The 27998-nt window shown below is 38.8% G+C and overlaps 1 protein-coding gene across 2 annotated transcripts; it reads right to left on the minus strand.

The window, feature by feature from the left end:
- Window positions 1–1083: 1083 nt before the first annotated feature.
- NijA (Ninjurin A) lies at window positions 1084–27981 on the minus strand. 2 transcript variants are annotated; one of them, XM_074090350.1, is made up of 7 exons: window positions 27714–27981; window positions 17388–17472; window positions 13175–13282; window positions 11841–11903; window positions 8234–8307; window positions 7082–7255; window positions 1084–6305 (listed from the first exon to the last, which is right to left on the minus strand). In XM_074090350.1, the coding sequence occupies exons 1-7, from the start codon at window positions 27888–27890 to the stop codon at window positions 6117–6119; spliced, it is 870 nt and encodes a 289-aa protein (XP_073946451.1). In that variant the 5' UTR covers window positions 27891–27981; the 3' UTR covers window positions 1084–6116. The 2 variants fall into 2 exon arrangements, with proteins under 2 accessions (XP_073946451.1, XP_073946450.1); XM_074090349.1 differs by having other exon boundaries at window positions 11793–11903.
- Window positions 27982–27998: the final 17 nt, after the last annotated feature.

Below are 27998 nucleotides of genomic sequence, written 5' to 3' on the forward strand. Positions count from 1 at the left end.
TTTCATTTATCTTTATGCTTGCAAAGTTGGGATGACTCGCTGTATTCACCAGAATTACTACGGTTTTTTTTCACACTAGATCTGTTAGAAATGGAGAAAGGAACAAAAGCAAAAATGGAATTCTAATAGTTTCATAACCCTTTTCACTGTTGCTGAATGTAATAGGGTGCGACCACATCCGGTGAATGCGCAGCTCCCAAACTGCGCACGCGCCTATAAAAGCCTTTCATGGGTTGCTTTTGAGGCGCATTATTGAAATACGACTAGCATTAAAAATATTCTTTGTCAGGTATGTATTCGACAGCTGCTTTTGATTCTTCTGTGGTAGTATGCTCCAAAAAACAACGTGCCTGATTAATACGAAACTTTGTACATTATAATGGGATTATACACATCTAAGTCTTAACGTGGATTCTGGTGCCCGAAATCATACAAAATAATATTAATAGAGAGTTGAAATTTTACAATGGAAAACTAATACTGAAACTAGTATTATAATACCTAATACATCCCATTTGCCTAACCACCTTTGCGAAATAGGATAGGTCACATACAGTCAACCAATTTGATTTCTGAGCCTCTATGGAACCTTATCATAGTAAATAATTTCATTTGTCTATAACAATGTTTATCGAATGACGATATGTCATTACGACACGGTTCTGTGGTGGTCTAGGAATAAAATTGGCTGACTGTAACATGCAATCATAATCTTGTTGTACCCAGGTATATATATATATAAATTTGCACTTTAATATGAATTAACGTAAAATGGAGACTTCAGGAGAGGCCAAATCAAATAAGCTTTTGATTCTGAGTAAGAAAACCATATTTTTTCCAAAATTTCAAAAATAAATAAATAAAGGATACTTTTTTGAAAACGCTCGCGTACATAAGACGTCCACAGACAACACGACAAAATTCACCTGTAACCTAAGTCTGTAACAGACGCGTAGACCTGAGAGAGAGACGAAAGAGGCGTGAAATTCAACCAATGGAATTAAAATTTACATTTCAACTAATGCATCAACGCTTCTATTCCAACCCTTGCTAATTAATGTTAGGTAGTAAAAATAAAGATAGTATCCTTTCTTTATACGTATATATATATTTCTGTTCTTTGTGACTGATAATGGATCCAGGCACTCTTATTTATTGGTAACTAGATGACCGAAACATGTATAATTAATTAATTACATTTCATAGAATTAAGTTAATGAGATCTTAATATCTACTACTTAAGAGCCGAGATTACAATTTAGCACCAATCATAATTTACATTCTACGCTCGGTATAAAATAACTTAATTAAAATAATATCATTTACAGATCTCTCAAATCATCTTAAAATAAATACATGAGGTACAAAATTCATTGACTCGTTTTCATTTGCGAAAAATGATAAAACTTAATATAAATGCACTAGTACACTTGCTGCTTTGAAATAAACTATACAACTTGTAACTCGATTACTTAGAAATAGAATTAAAGGCAGTACCTATGTAGGTATGTACTATACTATGTAGTGAAGAACACAAGGAGTTAAAACACAAAGCGTCACTACTTTAAAAAAAATAGAGACATTTACTTTCGCTTTATACAATTATTAAATAACAAATTTTATTCACATGAATACAAGAATTAGATAGTTTTTCTGAGTGCACTTTATGTACATTATGTCAAGGTTCAATTTTGTTGACAGTTGTTGACATATTGATTTTAGATACGAGATTTTTTTCAAAGTAATGAAAGGTTCATTGATTAAAATCATGATGACTTTAAATTGAAAAAATAAAAGCCTTCAAATTGAAATAAAGAAGTTCAAATTCGAAAGAGACGTTTTGAAAAAAGATGATCCCTGGGCTGTATAAAGATATAAAAATCGAAAAATTAAGTGCTCTGGCGGCCGCACGGCTTCATAAAGGTGCAACACAGAATATGAGAAGTTTTGAAATCTTAAGAGAATCACTAATGGCGAGTAAACTTAGCCTAAGTCTAATCTATTCATAACAGATGTATGAAGTAAGTACATTGGTATTGTAATTACAATAAGGCACTTGAAATTTGCATAATATAAATGGCTGGCTAGAAGTTCCAGAAAATATAAATAGAAATTACGGTCGGTAACCATATTATAATAGGTACATAATTTAGGTGTTATTCCTTAGTCATAAAAACGCGGATGGTAAATTAAATGGAATGAGGGATTGTTCGTACCTTTTAAGTCCTATCGAACCAAATGAATCCCAGTACTTACCACTGAAGAATCTTTTCATGTAAAATATCAGTGACAAATGCATTGCCTAACATGGATAGAGTAGGACCAACGAAGTCCTGACCATGTCCTGACAGTAGCAATATGCCTAAAGCAAACATCGTTCTGGCAACCCTAAAAATCAGTTCAACAAGAAACAATGTAAAGTGCCCTGTGGTAGTGCCCCCTGCTGCTACGTATTTGTGAAGTGTGATCGATAATTTTTGATTTGTGAAATGTGTTGCCAGTCCTATTTTTAACTTTGCCGCTATTTGATGCTGCCACGATTCATTACTTAGGTAGGTACTACTCTAACTTACTGTGGTAACATTCTATGATGATTAGACTGTAAAAGCGACTTGTCTTAGAAGCTAAATGGCAGTTTTATTTGACGGAAGGAAGGCGCAAGTTTCTCTTCTATCGCGTCTGCGTTTCAGTTGTAAGCGCCTTTCACGTGGCGTTACTAACTATTGATTAAATTAGGTTTTATAGTAAGCAACTACCACTACCACATCGAAGCTTAAAATACGCTAAACGTGGCGATTGTAATTAGGTTAGTATCTTAATAAATTCTAATTAGTCTGTCAGTTATATTATTAGTAATAATGGACACGTATTTTTTTGTCAATACTTGTATTTTATGCAACAGTTGTATAACAGGGTTCAAAAAAGGTGTGGCGTGAGTTACGATGTGAGCTTTAGCGAACATCGTAAGAAAAGACGCCACGAGCTTTTATTGACTTTCTTATACAACGTTGCATACAATGTTTTTTCTTCGACTGGGTACTTATTAATTACAATACAAAATTGGAGAAAAAGTAAACTTTAAATGTTTTTATACTTTTGTAAAAAGTATGGTCAACGCAAAGAAAAGGTAAACAACAATTAACAAGTGAGATAAAATAAAGTTTTTTTTTTAACGTTTACTTGCCTGTGACGATGTTAAAAATATGCGTTACTTATGTTTTTTTCCGACTGTATGGCAAACGAACAAGTGGGTCTCCTGATGGTAAGAGATCACCACCGCCAATAGACACCTGCAACACCAGGGGGATAGCAGATGCGTTGCCAACCTAGACGCCTAAGATGGGATACCTCAAATGCCAATGATTTCACCGGTTGTCTTACTCTCCACGCCACTGCAAGCACTGCTGCTTCACGGCAGGATGAGCGAGCAAGATGGTGGTAGCAATCCGGGCGGACCTTGCACAAGGTCCTACCACCTGCATGTTGGCAGGCTATGGATTATGTTCGGAAAGTTTTTATTCTGGATAAAAACCTTATAAAATATGTAACTGGCTGCACCTTAGCCTGTCCGAACGTACGAATTAAGAAAAAAAAGTAAGTGATTACAGTATCGTTTTAGCAACATTACGATACAGTGCTGTTATGGGGAATAGACAATATAGACTTTTCCAGAATCTTGTTATATATGCTGTTATATTACTGTTCGTGATTCAGTAAATCACAGGTATAGGAGTAGAAAAAAAAATACATACATACTTACATAAAATCACGCCCCTTTACCAACGGGGTAGGCAGAGACTACATCCTTCCACTTGCTACGATTCTGGCATACAACTCTCGCTTCCTCTACAATCATAATGCATGCACGTCGGTTTAGAGTACTCCTGACCCTAAAATAAAAACGATAGCCAGTTAAAGTTACACGTGACGTCACTTCGTGCGACACTTTTTAGTAGCTGAAAATACGTTACGTGTCCATTAATTACTGATAATTTAACTGATGGACTAAATTGAATTATTTGTTTTTACCTGTGATTTTTACTCAGCAAACTTCCCAATTGACGTAGACGTTTTCGTTTGACTAACTCAGATATCCGAAGTTTTGCGGTGTGTTGTACCTACAGACAAACCTACAGAGAAAACAAACCTGCGTAGGTATACCATTCACCTTCGCCATTCGCCAAACCTTATTCGATCATACATTATACCTACTGGTATGCAACACCAACGCATTTTAAGCTTCTAAGGCATTTTTAAAGAATCTTCGTGTTAGATTTTCTAAAAACGATAAAGTTTTTTAGTGCGCTGCGCTATCCGGGACTTTACACGTTCTTGATACAGTGTACTATAACGCCGATCACACTCGAATAACTTGATCGTTTAGGTGAAGGCTGGCCAATAGATTTTCCAGGTGGGCAATTTTTTAAGTTTGAGCAAGGACTATTTGAGGCAACGCCGGGCCACTAATTTCAGAGGTAAGTGCACCTGACTACAAAACCGGCCAAGAGCGTGTCAGACACGCCCAGGATAGGGTTCCGTAGCCATTACGAAAAAATCAAGTACCTAATGTTTCTGAGGATTTCGTACTGTATACGGAATCTTCCAAGTTTACGAGTACGAGGATATTTTATACCTTAGAGTACTACTCCTAAACTACTAGTATTTCTCAAACAATCTTAGCCGTTATAATTTTCCTTGTGAATTTGATATATTTACTACTATTCTGAATTTTTTCAAATTTTTCCACCCAACAGTTTAGATTTTAGAAGAAGAGGGACGCTGGATTTTAATGTAAATTTGCACTTTAAAGTTGAATATATCGCAACCAGATCACTAAATTGACAAATCTTAGCACCTCCCCAATGGTTTTGAAAGACCTACCCAACGATACCCCCCCTGTAGGGTTGGTCGAGAAAAAAAATTCACCCCCACTTTACGTCTATGGGAGGCCGAAAAAAAACTTTATTTTTTTTACTTTACCACTGTCGGCGTGACTGATATGTATATTCATGCCAAATTACAGCTTTCTAGTACTAGCGGTCTCTGAGCTGGAAGTGTTCCTAGTTGACTACGGAACCCTAAAAATTAGTCGTGCTATTAGCCGGCTGGCCTACAGGGGCCTGACAGTTTAGTTTCGTTCATCGACGTTGTAGCGCTGCCATTTGTATGATATTATTACAATCTGTGGACCGCCGCCATTTCTTTGCTGTCATGTCCTTACCCGTTATTGTGTTTTAAACATTGTGTTTAGTGCGGGTATTCTCTTGCGTTCTCCTCCCGTTTTGATCGAGTTGTAGTTCCATGAGTAGCCGTCCTCCTCTGTTTAACAATACAATACTCTACTTGCGGTAGTGTTTAGTGCGAGTGATATTCCACTGACTTCCAATATGACAAAATTCAAGTGTTGTGTTGTTGATTGTAATTCAACAAGTGCGACTCACAAACTATTTTGCATGCCCAAAAACGACTATTTACATAATCTTTGGATGTCGTTGCTAGTACCGACTAGCCCTTATTTGCTGGCTTTAACCAAGAGTCAACTGTTGTTGAAACGCGTATGTGAAAGACATTTTGACCATACTCAGTTCGATCGAATAGGTGCGCGGATTCGATATTCGTATCCTTGCCTGTTCACGGAAAGGGAAATGGTTCATGGTGTACCACTCTCGTCTAAAGGTAAGTTTTTCTAACCTTTGCAATAATAGCTCCATGTTCAAAATTTTATTCAAATATAAATTTAATGGAAAGAGACCCTTTAATGAATAAATGATTAAAAACACTTGGTCGTTTTATTTCATAACTTATACGAGTATGAATAAAAAATAAATTAGTACAAGACATCCGTAACTTCCATTTATCGTAGAGCGCATCACTAGCATTGACTGGAGACTATCGATAATGATTATATCGACCTGTGGAAAGCCCTACAAGTACCACAGACTAAAATTTAACAGCGCTACAACGTCAATAATAGGAAACAACTATAATTGACTGTCTTATCTGTAGCTAGCTACATATTAGTAATCTGTGCTGGCCTTCAAATGCCTTGGTGGGCCAATTTGTTGCCGCGGGCCTGGATTTGGCCAGCCTTAGTTTAGGTAGCTACAAATAAAATCTTATCCTCCGTTGGCGATGACGGGCATGTTGGGAGTCGCGACGCTAAACGACGTTATGAACACGTTGACGATGGTCACGAGGAACACCCCTAGCACCGTCATGTTGTTGATTTTGTCTGCTTTGCATATGTCTTTCTTGTCGTTGACGTCGTAGCGGCTGTTCATTATTAGGCCCACGCCCACTGCAACCTAAAAAAAAAAATACCGCCCGTGTATCCAAAAAACTGTAGGTATAGTCTGGCAAAAAAAGAGTAGAAATTAAAAAGTGGCAACACTGTAGCGTCATCCCTTTCAAATCAGGGAGCAAAAAAAGGGAGGACACTACAGTGTTGCCACTTTTTAATTTCTACTCTTTTTTGCCAGACTAAACAGTACGATTACTTGGAGTTAACACTTGACAGATGGGCGTGCCTTAAGTCAATTTTCAACTTTGATGCCATACAAATAAAGCCATTTGTAGTATCGATACCCACGTTTACAGATTATGTAAGAACTATTTTATTTGTATGACTTCAAAGTTGAAAATTGACTGAAGGCACGCCCATCTGTCAAGTGTTAACTCCAAGTAGGTAATCGTACTGTACACACCCGTCAGATTTATCCCCTGAGATGCCATGTCGGCCAGACGAGCCAGAGCCAGACGAAGCAGAATCTACCCAAATCCTGGGGTAGGCTCAAAACTATTCTGGGACTGGCTGGACCCCGCTCCCATACTATACCTATAGCCCAGAATATCCATCCATATTAGTAAATTTGGTCCGAATCTACTGGACCGATAAGTCTAAATATTGGCACACTTCTACGGTATCCTGCCTTTTCCCAACTCACAATTCCCAAATGTTTCATTTGCTAAACTGCTTCATTTCCCAACTCGCGATTTTCTAAGAGACGGGGAATCCGTCTCTTTCCAGTGACCGAGACTCGGTACCTATAGGTACCTACGTCTGTGTGCAGCTGCGGTGTACCTGTAGAATGATGCTCATGCTGATGAAGGCCAGGCTGGGGTAGAAGTAGGGGTGCGTGGAGGAAGACTCCAGCACGTAGCGCAGCTGGTTGGCGTTAGCGGAGAGCAGCGCCAGGTCCATCATGCCTTGTGCCAAGTTCTTCTTCTGCTGGTACGTATTCACATCTGGGATCGACTGCCGAGAACACACAACATGTTACAAGTCATAATCCTAATTTATCTACACCCATATAGTAAATCCTCAATTATGTGTTCAAAAACCATAGGTAATGACCAGCATTACGACATTGGATTCTATTATGAACACGGCTGTATAGTAATGGAGATGTCATACATCATTACAGAAGGGGGGGGGGGCGCGATCACGTGCAGCAGCACGTCGTCGCGCGCGCAGCGGGCGCAGCTCGTGGGGCAGACATACCTACCTAGTTAGAGTTAATGCAGGTCATTTTCAATGGTTCTTGAACACATAATAGAGGATTTAATATATGGATATAGATAAAATATTGTATGCAACTGTACGTAATTAGGCCTTAAAATACTCATGTGACCCACACTCGTGTTTTAAGGACCCCTATTACGATACAGTTGCATAAAATACTATTAAAACTCCGTTTTTAACCGCCGACACAAAAGAGGGGTGTTGTGTGTTGCGAGGATGTGTTTTTCGTGAACCAATAGAAGCGTCATTTACCTAAATATCCTCGCACAGCACATCTGGTGGAAACAGCTGAGAGGAGCGAGGAGAGGTAAATGAAGTGTTCCTATTGGTCCATGAAACACATTCCTGGCAACACATCCTCGCACATTTCTGATGGAAATGCAGCGTAAGAAAGAAAGAGAGATTTATTTTGTTTCCATAGTACCAACACCTTACAGTAATAAGACTAAAACACTAAAATTAAAATTGATCCGGTTTGAATTGTACCAGTTATGTGTTGTGAATGGTAGGTATGTATAGTTGTGCTATATTTTTTCTGTTCTACACTTTAGCTTTATATAGGTTGCTATAAGAGCTACTACCTTCATAAGTTCATACCAAATTTCAATTTTCTAGAACCCGGGAAGCACTAGGTACGAGTACAGGTTTCTCGCGTACCTACGGCAATTTATATAGAAATAATTTTCAGGAATCTATAATTGGTATAGTTACCCCAGGAGGAAACGGGGAGATGGGTCGCTCTCCGAAACGAGTGTCCAGCACGCCGCCGAAACCGTGGACTCCATCTGGAACCATCGATATGTCTGTCATCATCGTGCTTCGAAAATCTATAGCATGCGAGTCACTAAAGTAGTTAGGTAATTTTTTTTTAGAAAAAAAAACTTCCAGTGAAGTTGTCTAGGCAAAGATAATTAATAAAACATGTACTTAAGTCTTTTAAAATTACTTATTCCGATTTATAAAAATATTTCACAGACTGAACGCTACACAGCTAGCAGGAACAACCCTACACCCTCGGTACCTAATTGATTATGGATCACAAATAAGTAAAATCACACTTACTTACGCTGGTAAGGTGGTTGGTAAATAATGTAATACTTTTTGTTTTCAACATAAAAAAATAGGTACGTTAATATCAACTTATACTAATAATCCGGTAGAGTTGGTCCTGCCTCACGTCTCCCGGGCCACACTATATAGTTGGTCAATAGTTCCAACGGCATGCACTTGCAGTTGCGGGCAACAACTAGAACTTACATGCACAAATAAATCAGATTTTTTAAAACGAATCAAATTTCCGGAGATTCGCGGTGGTCAAGTTGATCGGCGCATAAAGCCAGACTTAAAGCTTGTCCGGCAATCCGAAAATCTTTTTCGACTTTAGAAAATCTTAGATTTCATATTGCTCATTTTTAGCATATTGCTGATTAAAAAATTTTTTTAACTAAATTTAAATCGGTTAATTTAGTTTAGGTAAATTTAGTTTCCCATTTGTCACTCCCGCCATATTTGTGCTATAATGTGTTCCTGCAGCCGTATTTAGATCCGATATCTCCGTCTTGCCCATAAGAGCACATGGGACCCAAGCCCAGGGTTTCAGAGTGCCAGGAGACCCAGTCCGATTATTCCCTTATACAAAAGTGACATTAAGTGGGACCCCATATACGTTGGTACCCAAGGGCCCCGGGGTAGGTAGGTACTCTTAAGACTGCTTTGAATGGATTTTATTGAAAAAAATAGGCATAGAAGTTAAATGTCTTTGGTGTGGCATAGATGTTACAGACCGACTTTCATGCAGCATGCAAATCGTGCACCCATAATTTTATAAGAGGTAAGTAAGTAGCTAACCATTTTTTTAAATCACGTCCATGAAAATACCTTCCGAAAATGGTAAGTACACCTAGTAATGTAACTAATTTCTGCGCTGTAATTCAGTTCTTTGATTTCAAAATAGTACTAGGTAGAACTGAGTTTTTAACCCCCGAAGAAAAAGAGGGGTGTTATAAGTTTGACCGCTAGGTGTGTCTATGTGTGTCTGTGGTACCGTAGCTCTTAAACGAATGCGGTTTTTTTATTTGAAGCGAAGTTGAAGTGACAAAGTCGGGGGTTTTCCAACTTTTAGTGTGTAGCTAGCAGCTACAGGATATTCCGAGGATAGACCGATTTTACTATTTTCGGAGGTATTTTCAGACGCGTGATTTTTAAAAATGCTCAATTAGTAAAGAATATTATTGTAGTAGTAATAAGTTACAAGGTAAGAGTACTAACTAGTACCATTTTTAATTAAATACCCACACAATTATTTATATTATTTGTTATAAAGCGAATGCTGCAATATTGTAGGTAAAGGAACTGAGCGTTGAAACATACTATGCCGAATTTAAAATAAGCGACCGAAGTTCCACGGCTCATTTTACAGTCCGACGTATTCAGCTAATATGAGTGAACGCGCTTACGTTGAGCGCAGAAAATATACGACCGAATTTCATCGTGATTACGTCTGCAATGCTGTTTCAATGTCTAGAAACAGATTTGCCTAATGGTAGCCATACACCATCCTTCCTATCGTCCAATCGGCATGACGGTCAGTTCTAACTGATCCAATCGGCAGCGTCATGCCGATTGGACGATAGGAAGGATGCTGTATGGCCACCATAAATTGCGCCACGTGATGGAGAAGCTACATCTTCTGTGACTAATCACGTCAAATCAAAACGTGGTGTAGTATAATGTCGGCGGCCTATCGTAAAATTCGCCAGATCACGAAGTTCCTAAAAGTTGGTCAGGCATGTCTCGATGTGCCTGAGAAACAATACGGCAGATCGATTAGTCGATATTCCTAGCTTTATACCGGGCACATCGTGCTATGCTGAAAAAAAGAAAAATTTAGGTATGACGAGCAAAACGAGGAGTGCATGGTTAGTATAGTTAGTATTATAATTTGAATTGTGAACACTACGCACGAGTCGAGCGAGCGAAGCGAGCGTGCCTCGGCAGCGGCCGGCGAAGTGCCAGAACCGATATGGCGGCATTTCATTATATGCCTAGGAATTTCATGATCTGCCTAAACTTGCCAAATCATGAAATGGCGGCGTTTCATGATATGCCTAGGAATTTGATGATCTGCCGAAACGTCACTAGGCAAATCGTTAAACGGTGAGTTTTGAACGATATGGCGGATGTCCTTTAGCTTGTACCTTTAGGCAATTCATGAAATGGCGCCATTTCACGATATGCCTAGGAATTTCGTGATCTAGCGGATTTTACGATCGGCCGCCGACATATAGTTACTTTGGCAAATTTGGAGTGGACCCGTGTCAAATAGGTATGCACCGCGATGAGAATTACTTGGAACATCGACATCTGTATGCCTTGTTAGAGAAATTGTGATAATTATAGTCGCTTCCATTCATAATCTCATCGTAAAGTAATACATGGTAGATATATGTTGCCTCACACGGTCTTCTCACACAGGTTTATCTTATTACTTTATCTGTACTTGTTCAAAGCTCATAAATATCTGATGACCGATGACATCATAGTCTACCTCATTCCAATTACGCTTGTAATAGTCAACAACGTAGCTAGGCCTTTGATACATGCAGTTCCATCAGAATAACATGACAGCGACTAAGTTGCGACTAGGAAATGTGTCCAATTGTAATTAAATATAAGGTGTAGGGCACGTTAAGAAATCTAATGAAGTCGTAGTTTTTTAATTGTATGCAAGTTCCACCGTGAAGTTACTGGCAAATATGAAGCGTTCATAATCATCATCATCATCATCACCCCAGCCTATAGACGTCCCACTGCAGGGCACAGGCCTCCCCTCAGAATGAGAGGGCTTGGGCAGTAAATAATCGTTGTCATAAAATAAATCGCGATAATATCCTTTCAAAAATATACTCGTATGACGTTATTTAAAGTCACAGACGTCTAACTCCATTTTTTTTTCTTTAACCCAATCCCACCGGTGACGAGTAGGTAGGTAATTGTGACTCAACTTTAATTAAGACCGCCATAATATGTTATTTAGCGCGCAGGTCCAATGCCATTATGAAACAGTTTGGGGCCCTTATTGCATGTTCAAGGTATAATATAATTGAATGAGTTTAGAGTCTGTTTTCTTCGTGCAATTATCGAGAGCGCTTGGTTAACTACACACATCTTTACCCGGTCAAAAAGATTTGAATATACAGTTGTACCAAATTGATTGGGTAACCTAACCGCTGTCAAGTTAGCTACGCTGTTGGCAAGTGCGACCAGTCACCGTAGGGATAATCGGTCTCGTCGGGCCCGGCCGGCCACGCCCATTTACCGTCGTCGCCCTCAGCGCCGTCGAACGTGCTCGGCGGCTCCTTGCTGCCGTGCTCGGACCCATCTGCAACACGAAAGCAACAACTGTTAGATCTATGTTAAACCCTGAGGCCGTATTGTCGAAAACTGTCATTTGATTGCGATCGCGAGGGCCGAAGTGTTACGCAATACTTGACCTTCTCCTTCTGGTCGTTCTGACCCGCTGCCACGGCGGGTATTGGCCCTTCGTGTTCGTGAATGTTCGGGACTACTCGTTAACGATAAAAAAAAACAGTTGATACGGGTTATTCCCACGTTACCACCAATTTGATAGCAGTGGTAACAGGTGGGAATTTACCCACACCCACAGTCTTGCTTTAGCCATTTACTGGGAAGCCAAAAACCCTTTTAATTTGTTTGCAGACATCAAGATGAAATTAAAAAATATACCTACCTAACTACTACTCACTCTTTTTTTTTTTTTTAATTCAACCCATCGGGCTGGTAATAATCGTGGTAGGAAACAACAACCCCGAGCGATTAAAACGCTCGTATATTACGCCCTTCTGCTCTGCCGCGTTGATTTTTACATTAAAATTAGAATAGATTTTTCAATTCATTATTTTATTATTATCACTCATCATAGTCACGAAGCCGCGAATCGTTATCGCCTGCCCAGCAAACAGGTCACCACTTCCCGACCTCAAGGTCCTTCAGCTTGCTGGTTGGCTGTTTTGTAACATTGAAGAGGTTATCGGACAATACCTACTGTCATCAGTATTTTTTAACTTTAATTAAGTATGATAGTTTTGGTGCTAAGTGCGAGTCTTTTTATTCATTTTTAAATTAGCCTATATAAGGTCTGTTTAGATCCACGCGGCTGACGTGGCCTGTCGGGTCCCACTTTCAGCTTGGCAGCGTTAGCGCAGAACAATCCTTCAGATCATCCGTTGATGTTGTTGACCGCAAGTTCATGCAGACCATCAAACACAGGAAGGTTGTCTAAGTACAGTCAAGGGCAAATATATCGACACGGCCAAAGTTGCAAAAATATGTATACACGGTCTTAATGTTAAGTGCATAAAGTCGTGTATACATATTTTTGTAACTTTGGCCGTGTCGATATCTTTGCCCTTGACTGTACCTCGCACATGTTTTCCGCCACGAGAAATACGCTTACTGCGAATCATTATAATGGGCAAAGTTGCTGGTAAACACGGAGTTGGCCGAAGAAAAAAGTCTTAGTAGAGAAACATTCGAGAGTGGACAGGAGTCACGAGTGCTTCGGAGTTGATGGCCAACGTTTGAGTAATTGGAGAGGCACCACAAGAATAATACATATAGTGTATCCCTTACCTCCAGCATGGTCGGGGTTTTTGTCAGCAGGCTCGAGGAGTCCGTCGTCGATGCCGGGGAACGGCGCGTGAGCAGGCGGCGTCTCGTCCAGGTCGTCTACCTCGGGACCTGGACAGGGGCAAGCGTGCACGCAAATAAATAACAATAATAAATAAATATCATGTGACTTTGACACTAATTAACCTAGTCCCAAACTAAGCAAAGCTTGTACTATGGACACAGGCAACGGATAAACATACTTACTTATATAGATCAAATACATACCTACTTAAATACATAAAACATCCAAAACCCGAGAACAAACATTCGTATTATTCATACAAATATCTGCTCCGGCCAGGATTCGAACTCGGGACCTCAAACTTCGTAGTCAGGCTCTCTAACCACTTGGCCATCTGGGCGTCCAAATAAAAGTTAAACTTGAAAAGAAGTGATCGTGCTGTGCATGAACAGGGGCCTCTCCTATACCACGAAGTGCAAAATTACGCTGACGCTTATATTATTTAATACGAGAGTGAGAGGGACGGTAGATACCTACATCGAATTTCATATTAGCCCCCCAGCCCAGGGCCATCTTTTCCACTGGGCACTCTGAGCACATTTAATGGGCCCCGCAAACGGTGGGCTCCCACGAGACTGCAAAAAACATTTTAACCCCCCGTCGCAAAAAAAGGGTTCTGTAAGGTTGAAAGTGTCTGTCTGTCTGTGGCATTGTAGCTCTCAAACGGATGGATTTGTTTTATTTACGTGAAAGCGAGTTAAACCACTATAATAGGATTACCTGCTTAGAACGGATAGTTTGTGTTTTAAGTACAGTCGAGTTCATAAACTTCTAAACAAAAATTTGATGAAAAATATGTGAACACGATAAGATTGGTTTTTTTGAATCTTTTTGTATTTTTTATTTCAATTCCAAATTTTCTTACTTTTACGGTCATCCCGTAAAACCTATATCGAAAATACAAACTGGTCTCAGCGCTGGTCTTATTTTTCTGGTATTTCTGTGCATCTATATTTCAGTTTGTATTTTCGATATGTGAACACGACTTTATTGTTAACGGCGTAGAAGCGTGTTCAGATATTTTTGAACAAATTTTTGCTCAAAAGTAGGTAAGTACGAGCTCGATTGTAGGTAGTTAATAACTAATACCTGTAAAACTTCTATACTGTAAAGTGACATAGAGACTACGTGTACAATACTAAGGTGTTTTAAAAGAACAATATTAATAAATGGTAGATATCACCCAGTTTTGGTATTCATATACGCAAGTAGCACCAAGACGAGCAGTTATTGTTTAAGTTTCCATTGTGATATGATAGATAACGAATGACAACGACCGAGTTCAAAGAAGACCGCGACATAAAGGTCTTCGCACACTATCAAGTCCGCACCACACAAATACGGCACCAACACAACTCAAACTTTCGGTTTCATTGAGTAATCAACTAGGTGATCTACCCAATGGTGGACAACGTGGTGTCGACGAGTGCAAGCGAGTCGCAGGCGCATAGTCGCCGCGTTTCCGACGTTATGGGCAACGCGTTGCAAAGGTTTCAATCGAGTAGGTAGACCTATAGTGTACGACGCGTAGTTCACGCGTAGACCACACTTTGTACACTACTTACATATGTAAATTTTGAAAATTGTTCAGTATGATTGTTGTTGTTTTATTTTTTTAATGTATTTTTATTATGTTTTATTTAATGTGCTAGTAGCGAATAAAATATTTCTATTCTAAATACCTACAACATAAGGCTTCAATCGTGTAATACTTACTTATATGAAATTCTCGGGTCGAAAATGTTTGTGACCAACTCCTTCGAAACGGCTTGACCGATTTTAATGTAGGTATATTTGGTAGGTTTGAGAATAGGATGTAAACTATTTTCCATACTTCTACGCGGACGGAGTGTTATAACTTTGAATTGAGTGGCTGTTGTGTTGTTATAGTGTGCAAAGACCTTAATGCTGCTGTCGATACTAACTCTTAAGGCCATGAGAGGTACATTGTATAACAATCTTCTTAACAAAAAATGGCATCTCCCTCTCCTAAGCAAAATCAACGCGGTGTGGGGTGTCATTTTAGATGATAACTGACACACAGACGATAAATTAAGATTTTCAGAAAAATTACGAGAACGCCCCAAGCCCTCTCATTCTGAGAGGAGACCTGTGTCCAGCAGTGGGACGGTATCTGGGCTGCGATGATGATAAATATAAATAAAATATATAAATAAGACAGACTGTCGAAATAACTAAAAAGACCAACCAATTTGGTTCAGGCCACCATGGAAACCTGTCACAGTAAATATACTCGTATTATTTAGTGTTTAGGGTCACCGACATAGCCAAGCGAATTAGCTCGTTGAAGTGGCAATGGGCGGGCCATATAGCACGGAGAGCGGATGGCCGTTGGGGCCGAAAAGTTCTAAAGTGGAGACCGCGGTTCGGCAAGAAGATCCACCAACGAGATGGACGGATGACCAGGTTAAAGCCGCGGGTTCACGGTGGATGCAAGCCGCTGCCAACCGAAGCAACTGTAGGTCTATGGGGGAGGCCTATGTCCAACAGTGGAAGTCCTACGGCTGAGATGATGATGATGATGATGATTTATTGTTTATAACAGGGATGCACAGATCGCGGCCCGCTGTAGATGTACCTACGGTCAAGGACTTTAATTCATGAGCTGCCATGGAACCATTTCATAGTAAACGTCATGTGACATATCGCGTTAATAAGTTGACAAGGAAAATTATAATGACTCTTCCTTTGAAAAGATTCCATGGTGGCTCGCCAGTGACCTATATAGCAGGGTTATCTCATATTATGGCCACGTATCTTGTGGCGGTGACTTAAAACACAGCAACTGCACCCGCAATTGAACTGTTTAATTGACTGTTGAGAAACAATTTAATATTTGTTTTATTTTTATGGTTATAATTTTTTATTTTAAGTTAGTAAATGTAGGTAGGTCCTCACTGAAAATCAGCGCCAACGGCTTGCCGTGGCATTATGCTGAGTGGGGACCTGTTAGCGTCATGTATCTTTTTATTTGTTCTATGTTTGTTCCTATGTTTGTTTTTTATGGCGTTAAATAAATGAACCCTTTTTCTTTCTTTCTTTCTTTCTATAGAAATAGCGAAATTATGATAATTTCAGTTATGCCGGCCCGTCTTTAGCGCATAATGTCCGCGTGGCTCCTGGTCCTAATAAGTCGTCCCTGTCTATAACAATGTTTATAGAATGACGTAAAATGTCATTACGACCAGGTTCTGTGATGGCCTAGGAATGAAATTGGTTGACTGTACATAAGTTACAACTACCCGAATCAACACCTTCCACTTCTCTTTGTCCAGAAGGTAGAGACACGATGTATATCGATGTGTATGTTTGACGACGAGATGGCCCAGTGGTTAGAGAACCTGACTACGAAGCTTGAGGTCCCGGGTTCGATTCCCGTGTCGGGGCAGATATTTGTATGAAAAATACGAATGTTTGTTCTCGGGTCTTGGGTGTTTAATATGTATTTAACTATCTATGTAATTATATTTATCCGTTGCTTAGTACCCATAACACAAGCTTTGCTAAGCTTACTTTGGGACTAGGTTAATTGGTGCGAATTGTCCCGTGATATTTATTTATTTATATCTAAAACGTTTTTGGAGTAATAGGTATAAGCCTTTCATACTCTAATCTTGAATTTCATACCTGACACAAACTTATTTGTGCTGATTCCGGTCCAACACATTAGGTGCAAAGATATTAAGGTGTTGGCTGGAAATCAGCGCTGTAGTAGGCAGCATATACTTACTGCAGTACCCTTAGTGTAACTTTTCGGTTACAAAATACGTCTCGATCGCGTTCGCGTTAAAATCTCAATTTGTATTGAAACACAAACATCGCAAACGTTCCGCTAGAGGCGCTGTTCGTGTTTCCATACAAATTGAGATTTTAACGCGAACGCGATCGAGACGTATTTTGTATCCGAAAACTTACACTAAGGGCACAGCATAATGCTGAGTCAATTCCTTTTCGACATCATCAAATGTTTTTCCTTTCTGTAAATTATGTATTATTTTAAGTTTGATGTCGAAATAAATTATGTCTATGTATTCTGTTATAGCTTTGTAAGTGATTTGTTGAAAACATTTCATAGTTTGTTAAACTTATTTTCTGCTAATTTTTTCAGTGCAATGTTAGGGTACAACTCACCAGCTAGCGGAGGCTTCTGGCGCACCAGTTCCGGCTCCAACAGCGGCTGCGACGCGGGCGCACCCTCCGTCTCTTTGTTGACATGCTGCAACCAAATACATGCACGATTTAATATGTTTGCGTACGAGGGCATCGTGCTGAGCCAGCGTGGAACGCTGTCGTATTACGAATCCCTAGCAATGTGTTTTTAAACACTCATAATAATATTTAACACAAATATTAAACATGCCAAGTTGCAACCTGCGAGAAAAATCGTACAATTTGCATTAGGTACATTGCGGCGCTCGATTGACCACTACGAACTCGTTCACTACGGCCTTGCAATGTAAATAAGTGCAACTAAACTGGGCTAAAGAAATTAGGCTCGATTCTTAAAAAAAATGTAGTTAGTCACTATTTTAAATAAATGTAATGTATTTTTTCTTTTGGCAGATTTTAATAAATAACCTAGCAAATTGGAAAAGTTGAAAAACTCGAATAACTATCTCAAAAATGGCTAAACTGAATAATGTAAGCTAAAAAATATCTCTCGATTAAACTAGCAAAGCTAGCTATGATTGAAAAAACCGCTTCAATATCGTTCTATCAGATTAGAGCACACATATGGTCACACACAAACAACATTGAATTGAAAAACTTCGCGGTTCAAGGTCGTTGTTTATACTAATGAAGTTTAAGAAAAAACATTATCAACATGGCACAAAATATAGGTTTAAATATTTAATTGCCCTAGAAACACCGATAAGAAGTGGGCCCTTAAATGATATAGGTACCTAGTTATCGTCATGTTTGAACTGAGGCGCTCGTTAGGTGACGCCGGCCTACTACCGTGAGAGTTTCTTACTATATCTCGGAAATAACATATCCTGTATAGGCTATTTTTTTATTCCGATATTCCAATGGGATAGGAATGTACAGTCACCTGATTAATCACACAGCACAGCGTGCAAAAATATCTGACACGGCCTACCAGCCCTAGAAATAGTCGTATCAGATATTTGTGCACTCTTTGTTGTGACAGATAACAATGTGGTTACTATAATGGTTTCGGTTGGCATATCTACTTCGTTATTGTGTATACATGTGACGTACTTTGGGAGATCAGGTTTTCCCGTTGGTGTAACATAGACAAGTAGTATCAGAACGCTCCTGTGACTCAGCTGGTCCAGCAGGGCTACTACGAAACTCAAAACTCGAAGTTCGTGTCGTGCGGTCCCTCTGACACATACTTACTATTTACCTAATACGAAAGCGAGAGGGACGGTACGATACGAACTTCGAGTTTCGTAGTAGCCCTGCAGCTTTAGACGCCGTTCGGGTTAGAGTTCCTTCCATAGATGACTCAGTTAAATACTTAAAAGTCCTCATGGACTCTTGATAATTAGTCATACTTTTTTAAGCGTCTTTCTTAGTTCTCGGTGTGGGGTTAATTAGTTATATTATAATTGTGATTCATTCTTGGCGCCCACTGTGTGTATTTATTTGACAGTAAGTTGAAGACGATTTTATGTATTAGGTACTCCATTTTTTGTGAATAGTTATTTTGATTTGTGAAATATGTTTCTTCGTCGGTTTTTTATTTTTTTATTTAACTGGATGGCAAACGAGCAAGTGGGTCTCCTGATGATAAGAGATCACCAACGCCCATAGACACCTGCAACACCAGGGGGATTGCAGATGCGTTGCCAACCTAAAAGCCTAAGATGGAATACCTCAGGTGCCAGTAATTTCACCGGCTGTCTTACTCTCCACGCCGAAACACAACAGTGCAAGCACTGCTGTTTCACGGCAGGATTAGCATGCAAGATGGTGGTAGCAATCCGGGCGGACCTTGCACAAGGTCCTGCCACCTGCAAAACGTCGGTGTAATTTACTCGCAATTATAAAATTAAATAAAGGTTTAATTAAAATTACTAACCCATGCAACAGCAAATAAAAATACAAACATTTAATTTAAGTATTAGGTTAATTACTTACAACACACACACAAGACAAACATCACGCCTATATTGCCAAGTGGGGCAGTCAGAGCACACGAAACATTACCGCTTCGGAGCTACTTTTAGCAATTTCAGCTTGAAAGTATGACAAAAACGGTACAGTAGTGACAGGTTGCTAGCCTGTCGCCTACGGTATACCGTCACCTATGTCCTCAGTCGCCTTAATTACTCAAGTAACTGTTTTATTGTAAATTGTCTCTGGTCTCCGCGATACAGGCCCAGAGTCTAGTGCGGAGTCCGCCGATGAACATTTGTTGTATGTAACATTGTTATATTTCAAATAAATTATTTTATTCTTAAGTAGAATCTTTTCGAAAGCACTTTAGACCTATCCCCTATCGCCTATTGCTCACCTTATGTCTGGTGTACAATAAAGAGTCTTAACAGTCCGAGTCCGAGTCCGTTAACAGTCTGTGGCCCTTTTGCAAAAAATAGGTACTTACATATTCTGATTTTTTTATTTGAGTATTTTTAGTTGATTTACCATCGAATCTTCATTAGGTTAAGATACACAAAAGTGTTATCATTCTCTACCTGAGACCTTGACGCAATAAGCAGGAAATTGTTTAGATTAATTAATTACTCCATTAACTGCACCGCGAACAAACAAAATCCAATAAATAAAATTAATATGCTACTAGGTAAGTAGGTACCTACCTATACTGTGACGAGAAAAAATTGAAAACAAAACTAAAAAAACTGGCCAAGAGCGTGTCGGACACGCCCGATATAGGGTTCCGTAGCCATGACGAAAAAATTAAGTAGTAGTAATATTTTTCTAAGGATTTCGTATTTTATACGGAATCTTCCAAGTTTAGGTAAATTTTATACCTGAGGCTGCTATTTACTCTTACACTACTAATAATTCTCAAGCAAACTTAGCCGTTATAGTTTTCCTTGAAAGTTTGATATACTTACTACCATCCTGATTTTTAAAAAAAAATTCCACCCACCGGTTTAGATTTTAGAGGAGGGGGACGCTCGATTTAATGAAAATTTGCACTTTAAAGTTGAATATTTCGCAAACAAATCACTGAATCCAAAAATTGTCTTAACAATAAACCCCTAAGACCTATCCAACGATACCCCACACTATAGGGTTGGATGAGGGAAAAAAATCACCCCCACTTTACGTCTATGGGAGGTACCCTAAAAAAATTTTTTTTATTTTTTTATTGTACCATTTTGTCGGCATAGTTTTCATAATATATCCGTGCAAAATTACAGCTTTCTAGCATTGATAGTCCCTGAGCAAAGCCGCGGACGGACGGACAGACAGACAGACAGACATGGCGAAACTATAAGGGTTCCGTTTTTGCCATTTTGGCTCCGGAACCCTAAAAAGAAAAGCTGGGGCCGGGAATTAAACCCGTAGTCAACCCGTGACGCGTTTAGAAGATTATCATGGCATGGCCAATTGAATTCGTCCCAAAGTAAGCAAAGCTAGTGTTCACCAATATCTGACACGACAAGCGTGCATAAATATCTGATACGACTCTATTTTTAGGGCCGGTAGAACGTGTCACATATTAATGCTGTTGACTGTACCTAACCTACTAGGCAACGCTTAAACATACCTAAATTTTATTTCTCAAACTACTCTAACCCTAGGCTGACAGGTCGTCGTCCTGATGATGACTTGTAAGACCTTATGCAAACGTATTCCAGCAAATAAATATTTCATTTCATAATGGATATTATTAGGGTGTGCATTTATGTGTCGGCGGCCGATCGTGAAATCCGCCAGATCACGAAATTCCTAGGCATATCGTGAAATGGCGCTATTTCATGATATGCCTAAAAGTTGGCCAGGCATATCACGATGTGCCTGAGAAACAATACGGCAGATCGATTAGAGCAACGCATTCGTCGATATTCGCAGCTCTATACCGGGCACATCGTGATATGCCGATAAAAAGAAAAATTTTGGTACGACGAGCGAAGCGAGGAGTGGTTATTATGAATTGTGACCATAACACACGAGCCGAACGAGCGAAGCGAGCGTGGCGCGGCAGCGGCCGGCGAAGTGCCAGAACCGATATGGCGGCGTTTCATGATATGCCTAGGAATTTCATGATCTGCCTAAACGTCACTAGGCAAATTGTTAAACGGTGAGTTTTGAACGATATGGCGGATGGCCATTTCACGATATGCATAAGAATTTCGTGATCTGGCGGATTATACAATCGGCCGCCGACATATGTATGAATTCACATTATTTTAGATAGTTATAATGTAACGTTTTCATACTTAATTTAATTAGTCATAATTTTTTTTTCGCAGCAATGCTTGCACTGTTGTGTTTCGGCGTGGAGAGTAAGACAGCCGGTGAAATTACTGGCATTTGAGGTATCCCATCTTAGGCCTCTAGGTTGGCAACGCGTCTGCAATCCCCCTGGTGTTGCAGGTGTCTATGGGCGGTGGTGATCTCTTACCATCAAGCGATCCACTTGCTCGTTTGCCATCCAGTCGAATAAAAAAAAGTTTTTAAACCGTCAAAACCGTATTTTTTTTCAATTTTTTTTTTACGGTCATCTGTAGAACGACATATAGATTAGGTTAGGTTTGTTTTGTTCCTAATAAATGGTAATAATTAATGTATACAGTGTTATGAGAAATATTCATCTACTTATGATAAACATTATGTTATGACTAAACAATTATGCGAGCCGATATGGACCCTGGGTTGTACTATTACTTATTCTGTGCCCTGGGTAGTGGGTAGTAAAATTGGCGGTAAGTCAAAATTCCATCCAGTAACGTTTTTTTTCACGCAACCCGCTGGCTTAGTAACACAGTTTTAAATCAATGAAGAAATCATTACTTTGCTTTGTACATTTGATTGTCAAACCCACCAGGTATTAGGTACTATTAACTGCGCACTCACTCAGGTTCACGGCTGTACGGTTGTACGTTAAGTAAACAGCGGGTGACGGCCGTGATTCGAAAAATTACGGACATTGGCTAAACAATCGTTCGACATGGATCCTAATAGTTTTAGACGCAAGAGTGTAGTAGAATTCTGGCTTGTGTTTAGTGTTACCAATAAAACATTTTATTGGAAAGACTTGTAATCAGTCATTTATTTGCGCAAGGTATAAAGAAGATGGTTTAAGTAGAGGTACATAAGTACAATAATTTATAGTGCGACACGTTTTGTTAGAAAGACATGCAAAATAGAAAAGAAAAGAAAGAAAATACATTTATTCGGAAAAGTAACTTAAAGTAACATAAACGATTACATAAATGACACAGACAAGGAAAGCAGTTACTGTTCACGAAACGGACCCACCTCAGCATAATGCCGGCTCAGGAGCTAGCGCTGGTCTTCCGGTGGGACCGTGAGGCCGTCATTGCAAGCTGTGCGTACGACCGGACCGTGTCTATTGTGAACGCGACCGTTTAAAGTCCGCTGACCCAACCAACTTACCAACACAAGCATGACATGTGCATGACAAATAATATTTTAAAGTATTTTTCATATTTTAAAGTCAGGAGAAAAAACCTGTTTTTGTTCTGAATAAGAGGGTAATAGAACCTAGGAGTTCTTATATAGTTGAAAAAATTTGATATAAAATATTATGGGAACATGGCTCTATTGTTAACGGGCCGAGGTAACGAATTTTTGCTTTGTTCGAAATTTTAGAACTTGACTGATCATTATTGTTTTCGTAAGTAAGTAATTACTAATTACCACATGTGTCATTCTCAATTACTAATTACCCAATAACTCTCAATTATTAATTACTAAATTACCCAATGTTGACGTTCAATCAATAATTACTGATCGCAGTAAAATGTAAGTAGGTACACATGTAAAGAAAATAAAAGATTTTCCTGCTGGACAATCGCCAAACCGACGTATGTTTTTCTAAATTTTTTCTAAATGAATCACAATATCAATCAAGTGTTCTTACAGTGTGGAGGTGGAGGAACTGCATGAACACGCTTATCTTGCTAAATTTAGCTTATAATATAATAGTCTAAGATCCGAACTTGAAAGATCTTAACCGGTCTGATAATAGAATGAAATGTATTTTATAAATTTAGTATTTTAGAAAATATATTAGAAATGGATTTTCTAAAAATATCCTGGACAGGCTATTTTAATTATTAAAAAAAAATGTTTTTTTTAATAAACTTTTGTTGCATCATCGAGATAATAAGAAAATTTTATATTAACTTAAAGTATAAAACCTATAAAAATATGTAGACGTTGGGTTTTGCTATTGTACCTGGACGAACTACTGGGTTGCCAGGTAAATAATTCAAATAGTTATATCGATGCCCGTTACTTTCACTTGATTAGATAATAGAACAAATTGTATATCAACGTAAGCGCTGTTTTATTGTGACACGTTGATATGGGTTGTCGCATTTAATTAAAAATCATTTAAAAAAAAATTGCCTGTCTAGGATTTTTAGCAAAATCATTTTCTAATGTATTTTCTAAAATACTAAATTTATTATAAAAAATACATTTCATCCTATATCAACCGATGAAGATTTTTCAAGTTCGATCTTCTACTATAAAGGTCGCGGGTGAGCAAATAAATTATTTAGTTCATTAAGAGCTCGTACTTTTTCTCCTATCGGATAAGCTTCTATCTAGGCAAAGAATACTCTGATTAGAACCTTCGTGCAGGTTAGCAAGTCTATATTTTGAGCATGATCAAAGAGGGGCCATCGACCCCGCCTACATGTATTGACTCAAATGTTTATCATAATGTATTGCGGCCTCGTTACAAAAAAACTACAGAGTATTGAAGGCATATTATGCTATTGCATCACGTTTGCTCAGATTTGGAAATCGGTGAACTACTTACCTGTTTCTTAGAATTCCTAGATAATCACTGCCAAAATGTAGGCTTTCGAATTTGTTAAAAGTTAAGAACGAGTCTCTTTGCAACCTTAACCACTTGTCCACCATTGTCTTAACCATGTGATTACTAAACCTATTTCAATGAAAAAAGTACCCATCATCATCATCAGCCTAGAATAGAATCTTAGAAGCTTAGAATGCTACAATGTACGATAACACGCCACTTGCATCTACCGGTTGCTCGTAACTCTCACATTGTCAGTCCATCTAGTGGGAGGCCTGCCAATGCTTTACCTTCCGGCTCGTGGTCACCACTCTAGAACCTTCCCTCCCAACGGAAAAATGATGTACGGTAAGGTTAAAAATGTCTAGTGATACCAAAGAACAAATGGTAATGAACGATATATCCCTTCATCCCTTACATCCCTTAAGGGATAAATTCGTCTTTGTACATCTTATTGTCCTGTTTTCTTGTAATTTCATGAATGTATTTTTATGTCCAATAAAGAGTTTTACAATACAATAGGTATATTATGTAAGTACTTTATCTTTGTGAAAATCATATCGTTGTCTACGACGTGACATGACGTTTGCAGGGTTTACCGCGGACACTCATGCTCATGCCGCAAACCGGACTGTCAACTATGGGAACCGGTTACATATTTATGACACATGCCGAAAAGGTGAAACAGATAATTGAGGCGAAAACCCAAAAGCCGGGTGGACGTAAAATAGAGAAAACCCGTGGATATTGAATAGAAAGTCCATTTTGATCGTAATTGGTTCGTGGTAAAATATTACTTTTGTAAAATCTGACCAAAATAATCATATTTTTCTCTTTCTTCAAAAAGTGTCTATTTAAACAAGGTGATCTTAATTCGCACAAGTTGCTGTGAAACACACGGTTAAATTATAATTATTTCTTATGTCCTTCCCAAAGGAAGGATGTAGGCACGAGGCTAAATCGCCAAAGTGACGATGCATTGGAGTACAGTTAGGTGTGCTTACTTGCGTTCCAAATTCTGTTCATGACATGACATTTCTCTTTCTCTTATAATGTTCTGTCTTTAGAACAACTTAGAAATAATAACACAGGTTCAGATACAATATTAGCGTAAAGAGTAAAGAGGGAACAGACGTGAGACAAATAGACATAGGGTAGGTAATCAACAATAGTAAATCAAAGTTTTACAGCCGAAGTCGAGAATATGGAATTAAGTACTAAATTTTACCATCCAAGTTAAGATTATGTGAATCGATTCAACACAAATTACTTTATACATTTCTTTTATTAATTATCTGTAATGACCTCTGTTTTTGTTCTTGCGCACATTTGGGGTCAAAGAATAGTTTACTAAAGACATGTAAGTAAAAATAAATCTGGAGTTAAAAATTGAAGCTAAGTATACTAATTGTCTTGCTGATCAATTTTTATCTGTAAAATTGGGTTTAAGGTTAATGAACAATGTTTATTGTGCTACATTGAAGCCTTAGGATGATTCATGTGGCAAAACAAAACCGGGCACTGCTGGTATCCTAACATGGCATTCTCTTTGTATGAACCGCCAATAATTACCTACTTCATAAAACATGGGAAAATCTGATTATCTTTAGTATTGAAACAAATGGTAGAGAATATTTAAGATGTTTTGAGTAATGAATTATCGATGGATGAATTATGTACTAATTAGGTTTTGTGTTAGGTTTTATCATGATGAGAATCAATGTAGAATCTACGTCAAGTCGGAATATATTTACAATAAAACTTCACGATCATACAAAATTTGGCCCAGCAAGGCTACTACGAAACTCGAAATCGAAGTTCGTATTGTACCGTCCCTCTCACTCTCATATTGAATAATATAAGCGTCAGTGGGACGGTACGATACGAACTTCGATTTTCGAGTTTCGTGGTAACCCAGCAGGCTTAATGATGGATGAGTAACCGGGTAGTATTTCCTCAACAGAATTATCAATTCATAACAATTAATTAATTAACGTAAGTATGTTTCATACTAATTGTTGAGGTAGGCCGCGGCCAGACTGTGGTTGATGCTTCGCCCATGGCCAAGTCGTGACCCATTTTCCTATCACAGACGGTCAGCAATTTCTGATCTGCATATCCTTGATGCAGCTGCCGGCTGACTCATGTCCTGCAGTCCTGGAGCATGACGTGTTCTGCGGTCTACGGACTCTACGGTTAAGGTCCAAGGCTCCGTTCAGTAAGGAATTACACGAGTAGGTAAGTAATACTCGGAAGCGACCTTATTCATTTCTATTTTAACCAGTTTAATAACACAAAATTCTAAGTTCTAACCTATTTCGGAAAATCAGTTTTTGCAGACATCTATTGTATTTCCTACACATTGATAAATAAAACATACAACCTAAAGCTCTTCAAGGCTCAAGTAAACCTACTCTTGTGGCCATATCTGTCCTTTTCATGAGTCGATTTCTGGTCACTTAATCGTAATAAAAAAATAGAGTCATTGATATCACGACTGACTACTTACCTTATACACTTCCTAATTATGCAATCTCGAAGTGAACTAACTATTGAACATGATTGAACTAAGGAGCGCTGCAGCCGCTATTGCAGATTGCAATCTTTCGGTGTATTTTCTCTTGAGCTATTTGCTACTCTCTCTGCTGCATATGCATATGCGATGTGATACTGAGAAATGATTGCCAACAGACATGCACCACAGATGGCTGCACGCGCGGTCTTCTTGCCTCTACGGTGGGGAAAATGTATATCTTGCAAAGGAATAAAAAAACAACATCTAGGTGATATATAAATAATTGAAAACCTAAAAGTATTGTTCCGAATCGAGAGTGGAATCGATTAGGTACACTATATTTTAAACATGTTTTTTTTATCCCTTTTCTCACTGCGTCCCTTCTGCCTCCAGTCTAAAAGTTGGTACAAAATCAATTAAAGTCATTAAAAATTATAATTGTTTTGAGCCGTTACCTAACGGAAACATTCCGTCCGCCTCGGGCTGGAGAAGCACTTGATAGGTATTCTATACCTACTTAGGTAAGTACCTACTAAATCTTCATACTCGTAAGGTGATACGAAAAATATTGTACTATTTACTTTCTTTGCATTCCGGGGTCGCGTGGATATATGGATTTATAAGTTCATCCCATGATCGCAAACGTCAGTATACAAAACGGCCTCACAATTATAAAAGAAGTAGAAAATATTAACGTAAACACCCAGATTTAATTAGTTCAAAGAGCACCGAAAAGACGAAATAACCTCTTATCTTATCTCTAAGAAACTTAATAGATGTATAATGACTGGCGAAAGAGGTATACACATTAAAATTGTGTAACTTCTTTAAAAAAACCTACTATTAGGTGTAGTTGTTGAAAACCACCAATCTTATGCTGTCATCAATCGTGAAAAAAACTTCGATCGCTCTTTATTCTTGATCGTAACCCCTTTTATCAATTACCCGCGGCTAAGTAACATTTAAATTAACTTTTAAAACTTACCGGCACCCTGTGATCTTTGTCATGGTTGGCATGGACAGCCGGTTCCACTTTCGGAGAATTCGGTCTCCCAAACACCATGTCCACAGCATCCCTGTCCAAGGGACTCCCCGATTTCGGGGAGATCGGCGACCTCCTCGGTGTCTCCAATATTATATCCAATTTGGTTTCGTTAGACATTTTTGAACACAAACACTAGCTTGTTTCGATGTATTCTGCGCACGCGACGACCGGGCCGCGAGGCGGTTGGAACAACACTGACTGCTTGTAAATTTATTTAGTTTTTTT

The sequence above is a fragment of the Choristoneura fumiferana genome, chromosome 7 (assembly GCF_025370935.1).
Source record: "Choristoneura fumiferana chromosome 7, NRCan_CFum_1, whole genome shotgun sequence".
Classification (NCBI taxonomy): domain Eukaryota; kingdom Metazoa; phylum Arthropoda; class Insecta; order Lepidoptera; family Tortricidae; genus Choristoneura; species Choristoneura fumiferana.